The sequence below is a fragment of the Miniopterus natalensis genome, chromosome 14, assembly GCF_054644295.1.
Source record: "Miniopterus natalensis isolate mMinNat1 chromosome 14, mMinNat1.hap1, whole genome shotgun sequence".
Classification (NCBI taxonomy): Eukaryota; Metazoa; Chordata; class Mammalia; order Chiroptera; family Miniopteridae; genus Miniopterus; species Miniopterus natalensis.
This window is the reverse complement of record NC_142094.1, coordinates 10,058,427-10,065,575: the sequence shown is the minus strand read 5'-3', so window position 1 is coordinate 10,065,575 and position 7,149 is coordinate 10,058,427. Positions and strand designations below refer to the sequence as shown.

The window sequence follows — 7,149 nt, the reverse complement described above, 5'->3', positions numbered from 1 at the left end:
TTTAGAAAAGATCTTATGCTTATTATCACTGAAGTCTCAGCCAGATAAGTATTTCCTGCTAGTTGTACAGTTTACAGACTTCAATGACTTCAGGCTATAATAAACACAAGGCGACGCTCTCTTTGGAAACAGAGCCTTTGGACTCGGCACAGGTTCTCAAAATACTGATGATTTAAGTAGTGGTGATAAGATGGCTACAATGAAGCTTTGAGTTAGGTGCTGATGAAGCACCACTCCCCGCCCCCCATTCCCACCCCCACCCATTCCTACACTGATGTGTCAGACAATCGACGACTACTGAGCAATAAGGCTCAGCATCACGCTAGTTGAAAACATTCAAGGATTAGACTGAATTATTTTTGCTTAAAATATTTTTCATGTTGAAAATGATTAACAATAGATTATTTTGTTTGAAATGCAGAAACAAAAATGTTTCTACCAGTAATCTGAAAAAAGCCAGGTCTACTTAGACAAAGTTAAGAAACTTAAGAAGTACCTGATGTTCTCTTATAGTTTCATAAACAAGTAGGGACCATAAACTTTAGGCAGCTAATATATCATACCTACGGAGTATTTTTTTCCAGTTGTGTCAGAAAAGCAAAGGGAATGGAGCTGTGGTCCAGTGATTACCTTACTGGAGGTATGAGAGTAAATTCTGTGAAATTCAGTGATGTTGCCAAGTTCACTTCAACCATTTCTGCAATGAATGTCCTGCCAGATGGCTTCAGCTGATAGATTAAATGGCCACTCCTTCCAGAAGCCTCTCTAGTCTGAAGAGTTCTGATAGCTGACCTGCTTAGGTTTCCACTATTAAACGCCCTAATTATCTCTCTTAAACAGACCCAAACTGCATATACCACCTATAAATAGATGTCAAATACGGGGAGGGGAGAATCCAAAACATAACAAAAATAGGAGGTATCTCCTGAAGTCCAGATCTCTTTATATCAGCTTGCTATAGTTAGACTAGATATTGCAGTTGAATTTGCAACTGCATTAACGTGGCTGAAATATAAAAGTAATGTACAATCTGATCTAATTTAAAACAATCTCAGTTTAGTAAGGACCTACTTCATATCTTTGATCAGTAAGTCAATAAAAAGTTCTATGGGCTGAAAGTAAATTAGGCCAATTTCCTAAAATGGAAAAAAACCTACAAAGTACAGGAATTTAAAAGCTAAGCTATCTCCAAGAACATCACTATGGCTCAGTTATTAAACCTAAACTTTGAGTGTAATGAGGGTTCTCTCAAGCAGGAAACAAAAATGTAATGCTCTAACCCATTCTGAGTCAACACAAAGCAAAAGCTAAGGTAGCATCACTGCTGTTCATTAGGAAAACGATGGAAGGCAGGTAATTAAAAGCACAGTAATTTCTTCAGAAACTATTTCCTGGGATCAAACATTCAGACTGACTCCCCTGGACCTTTAGTTTAGTAGATTACAGATCCACAGAGCTCTGAAGTTTACCTGCGGGCTTGGAAATGGCTGCAAACTGTTTCTGCCAGTTGGCCCTTTGCTTTGAGTATCAACATCATTTCTACTTGGCCCTTTCGGAAGGATTTTCACACTAGTTTTCAGTGATCAAATAAGCCTCCTGGGCATAGGCACTGGGGTAACATAAGGAAACGGAAATGATACGGCTTTCAGATCTTTGGGACATTAATGGCATAATAAGTACTCATTAAGAACAGTATCTCCCAGAAAGCTTTCTACTTTCTGATAAAAATGAAACAAACTTAGTTCAAATCAACTAAGTTACTACTTTGAATACTAGAAAAAAATTATTTCCAGTAAGAAAACACCAAAAATATGCAGTGTTTGATTTATTAAGCACAGTTAATCCTGACTCAAGGGTAGCCTTTATCACATACCAGCCATGTTTTAGCTTTAACTCTTTAATTTCAGAGTTTTCCAACTGGTCAATCTGTTAAAAGTTTGAGGACCTTGGCTTTAGGCTTTCTGTAATCAAACAACTTCTGGCTAACTAAGCACAGGAAGTTGATTAGCAAATACAGTTGTTTTGAACACAGAGTAATAAAACAAGGCCAACGGTCAGTGTCTACAAAGCACAGCAAACAGGAGATGTGTGTTCCTTTCTATCTGGATCCTTACACAGCTCTCCAGAAAGGGCAAATACTACTTTTTCCAAACATGGGGAAACGAGGCCCAGAATATTTAAGTGCCTTTGTGAGGCAGACAGCCGGCAATTGGCAGAGCTTATACATTGAATTGCCAATTACTTTAGAGCAGGAACTGGCAAATTTTTCTTAAAATGGCCAGAAAATAAGCACTTTAGGCTTTGAGGGACCAAAGGCTATTATGTAGTACTTATATAAGCATTTAAAATGTAGCTTACAAAAAAATATAAAAAACGGGACAGGCATCTGGCAAACAGGAACTGGTGGCCCCTGCTTTAGAGGAACAGCCTTACCTATATACACACTGAGATGGCTACTAAACACCATTCCAAAAATTTTTGCATTAACTTAAAAAACTTTTGGTTAAATTTATTATTTTTAAAAATTGTGGTGAAATACACATAAAATGGCATTTACCATAAGTGCCCAGTTCAGTAGCACCAAGTACACTGGCACTGCTGTGCTACCATCATCATCCATCTCCAGAGAACCTTCATTTTGCAAAACTGAAATTGTGAACCGACTAAACAGTATCTCCCCACTTTCCCTTCCAGTCTAACGGCTAATTAAAATTTTCTGTTGACACATCTTCACTCACTTTTCTTTTTATCAAAGTAGCCCAATACGTAATTTTAGGTCAAGATAGCACCAGAAGATTTTCGTTATGCACAATAGTCTGGTGCAGTCCCTAACTCCCTGTTCCCTAATTCTCTGCTCTTTACCTTCATGGTTCTCAAGAACATGACCATCTTGCTGTATCTTGATTTTTCAATTTTAGATACTGTCTATTGACTTACTACTATGAAAACTGTTCAATCTTGTAAGAACTGTACAAAGTGTGCTTACAGCAGAAAGGAAGTCACTTGCTTTATAGAGGTACCTCATTTACAAGTCTATGAAGGGAACAGAGGTCACTCTTGTTTCATAAACAAAGAAACTGAAACTCAGACCAGACAAGATGTTTAGTGATCTAGTGATAGTCAAACCCAGTCTGACTCCAAAGTCCATAGTCTTTTTCACCATACAGAGAAAGGAGCAATCACAGCTGAGCTGGGCCTTAAGGATGAACTGGGTGTCAAATTTATCTGTATGGTCATGTGATATGTATAAGGAAGGTATGGGAGAAAAGTCTGGAAAGACAGGTTAGGATCAGAGCATGAAGGACTAGAGTGAGAAGTTTCAATTTAGCTGAAAGGCAATGTGTGGACATCTAGGGTTTCTGGATAGGAAGTGCTAGTGGCCACCTTGAGGAACATTAAGCCAGAAATGCTGAGGAGATAAGATGGAATCAGGGTAGAAGCCTACTGAGAAAGGTCAATGAAAAATCCTGTTACCGAAGTCCTTGTGATAAGGACCTCAACTCAGCAGACAGGTGGTGCGCTTCACAGCTGATGAAATGAGGGGATGGAAGAAAAAGGTGACTGGCTCACTAGAAGGCCGTTTCCTGCTTCCCTGTTTTTCTCTGCTTTGTTGTACAGTGGAAGCAGCGTGTGACTGAACACAGTGGCTGACACTTTGCTGTGCTTCCCTCAGCACAGTCCCATACATCTCTTCCATGCAATCCCAGTTTTTGTTTTTTTAAAAATGTCTTTATTGATTTCAGAGAGAGGAAGGGAGAGGGAGAGAGAGAAACATCAATGTTGAGTTATTGATCGGCTGCCTCCTGTATGCCCTCTACTGGGGATCGAGCCCACAACCCAACATGTGCCCTGACCAGGAATTGAACCTCGATCTCCTGGATCCTAGGTCGACGCTCAACCACTGAGCCATGCCAGCTGGGCCAATCCCAGGTCTTCCATGCAAACCTACATGCACTGAAGTGGCTCAGTTGTTTTTGACTCCCCACATTATTGTTCTTTTAGGACTATTTTCACCAGAGTCTTAGTTTTTTTTTTTAAACCTGCCCATAGGATATTTTTTCCATTGCTTTTCAGAGAGAGTAGAAGGGGGAGAGGGAGGGAAGGAGGGAGGGACGCAGACAGGGGGAGAGAGGGAAGGGGGGGGGATAGAAACATCGATGTGAGAGAGAGAAACACATCTATTGACTGATTCCCATATGAGCCCCGACTAGGGCCAGGGATCAAGCCTGCAATGGAGATACATGCCCTTGACCAGAATTGAACCCAAGACCTTTAGTCTGCAGGCCGACACTAACCACTGAGCTGAACCAGCTGGGGTGATCCTTAGCCTTTTTGGTGGTGGATTTTCTGTGGGTGGTAGGGAATGCCCAGACCTTTTGAGAATCTTATGGAAGTTTTAGAAGGTTTGTCAACCCTGAGTGAACATCTCCTGGTATAAACTTTGTACTCAGGAGAAGGGTGAAAGTTTAACTCTGGAAGTTACAAATACACCATTTAAGGTTTATAAGTAAAAAGAAATGCTCGTACTTAGAAGGTAAGATTAACTGATGTCCAGTTAAGCCCAATTCTTTACTGTGGCCCATGAAGCTCTATCTTCTCCATGACTTGGTCCCGTGGCGCCTTTATGACTCAATTTAACTCCTCTTCCCAATGCCTCTGAACCCACGCCTCAGGGCCTTCGAGCGTGCTGTTACCTTTACCTAAGTCACTACCTCCAGAGACCCACCTCCCATGCTCCCTCTATGCCAGTCTTTGTTCGAACAGCACCTTGTCTTGAAGTAAATCTCAAAAGCCGTGGTACACAGTTTTGCATGTAAGCCTTAGTTTGCTGCAGAATAAACTGCTGAATGTTAGATTACTTGAGCAGAGGATCCACATATTTCAAATAGTAATAATTTGAAACTGCCCTTCAAAGCACTTGCTTATCTTTTGCCAATGTTAAATGTCATCTACCATCACCTTATTTAAGCCAGTTGGTGCAAAATACTATCTTAATGTTTTATTTTGCTTTTCCTGGCTGCTTATAAGACTGAATAACTTCTATTGTTTAGCAGTCATTTGTTTTTTCCCCTGACGTGTCTGTCATATCCTCACTCCATTTTTTATTGGGTTGTTGATGTAGTGATTTGTTGAAATGTCTTATATATTATGGCAGTTAGCCCTTTGCCTATTTTATATGTTACATGCATTTTTATTTACTGGAACAATGTTGATGCCAGTAATAGAAATAAAGAAGTCATCAAGAGGCTCCTTTTGACATGAAGAATTTAATTTCGAACTCCTGGCATTCATGGATAAATACCACCTTTTAACAGCAACACTGACGATAATCACTTAATTTGATAAACTGGATTTGTGTATCTTTTTACTTTTACTTAGCTTGCCTTTTTTTTTTTTAAATATATCTTTATTGATTTTAAAGAGAGGAAAAGATAAGGAGAGAGAGATAGAAACATCAATGATGACAGAGTCACTGATCGGCTGCCTAGCCTGCAACCCGAGCATATGCCCTGACCAGGAATCGAACCCCGATAGCCTGGATCCTAGGTCGACGCTCAACCGCTGAGCCACGCCCAGCAGGGCTAGCTTGTTTTTTTAAGAGGACTTTCTTATGGGAAGAACAGAATTAACAGATCAGGGATTTTTTGTGAGTGGAAAGGGGGGACCCTCTCTTGGTTTCTGAGGCCTTGCTTCCTGAAAATAAGTAACCAGGCCTCTTAAACATTCCTAGACTTATGGATGGTAGCAAAACTATAGCTGTTCTTGTTCTGGTAGAACACTGGTCATTAAACACTTTCATGTGCCATAGGAAATCTAATAATGACATTTCATGCCCTCTGAAAAATATTTACATAATTCATTAAGTAAACATTAGGCCTGAACAAACTGAACTACCAAGCAAAATACACTCATACACAGCAGGCAGACAGCTTGGGGGTGGGGGGTGGAAGACACCATAGAGGGGATAGTGATGGAAAAAATAAAATTGCCCTGGCTGGTGTTGCTCAGTGGTTAGAGTGTGGCCTGTGCTCCAAAGGGTTGCAGGTTTGATCCCTGGCCCTGGTCAGGGCATGTGGGGGAGGCAACCAATCAATGTCCCCCCCCCCCCTTCTGCTCTAAAAATCACTGGAAAAAAATATCCTTGGGTGAGGATTAACAAAAAGTAAAATAAAATCATATCATCAGAATTATTCCTTTAAAAATTAGCGTCTCACCCCTGCCGGGTGGCTCAGTTAGTTAGAGCTTCATCCCATACCCCAAAAGGCTGCGGGTTGGAACTCCAGTAGGGACAGGTATGGGAGGCAACCAACAGATGTTTCTTTCTCCTTTCCTTTCTCTCTAAAATCAATAAACATATCCTTGGGTGAGGATTGAAAAAAATTAGCCTCTTTCTGGTCTGATAACACATTTTCTCATACAGTATTTTTCCTCATAATTTTTCTTTCTACTAAGAAGCTGCAAAAGCACTACTACTTTTGTACTAAAGTGGCTACATTGAATCATACTGCTTTCATTCTAAACTCCTTTTTTAAAAAGAATTTCTACTTTTTTTTTTTTAAAGGATGGCTGAATTAATGACTTTGAGAATTGTGTTTTTAAATATATCTTTATTGATTTCAGAGAGAGGAAAGGAGAGGGAGAGAGAGAGATAGAAACATCAATGATGAGAGAGTCATTGATCGAGCCAGCAGCCCAGGCATGTGCCCTGACCGGGAATCGAACCCTGATCGCCTGGATCCTAGGTCGATGCTTCAACCGCTGAGCTATGCCCAGTCGGGCAAGAATTTCTACTTTTGAAGAGTATACTGGGGATTGGAAATATTTTAGGTAAGCAGGAATTAGCCATTCCCTAAATGTAAAATTCTTCCCCTAACAGTTTATGCTGGCTCTAGACTAAGAGTGCCCAAACTCTTTTCCAAATCTGAAAGTAGACGTTACCTGTGTATGCCTGCCACACAAAATCAGTAAGAGACACTGATCTGCCTTTGTTAGAGTGGTGTGATGTGCTGAGCCAGGAACTGGACAGTAATGCTGGAATTCTGGTTCAGCGGATCATTTATTTTCTCTATGCTCCACAAATGAAAGGGAACTACAGCCAACACATCACCTGATAGAATTAATGGATAATGATTTTTTTGGTATAGATAC

The 7,149-nt window shown here is 40.4% G+C and overlaps 1 protein-coding gene across 2 annotated transcripts in view; it reads right to left on the bottom strand.

Annotated features, from left to right (window-relative positions):
• LOC107527965 (mitochondrial import inner membrane translocase subunit Tim23) overlaps positions 1-7,149 on the bottom strand; it is a 31,472-nt gene that overhangs the window by 1,931 nt on the left and 22,392 nt on the right. The window contains exon 7 of one of the 2 annotated variants that reach the window (XM_016200865.2): positions 3-1,609. The exons of the other annotated variant lie outside the window; for it this stretch is intronic. Coding sequence (XP_016056351.1) covers positions 1,584-1,609 — 26 coding nt within the window. The 3' untranslated portion in view covers positions 3-1,583. Of the gene's footprint in view, positions 1-2; positions 1,610-7,149 lie in introns of those variants that run through there. 2 annotated transcript variants of the gene reach the window in all.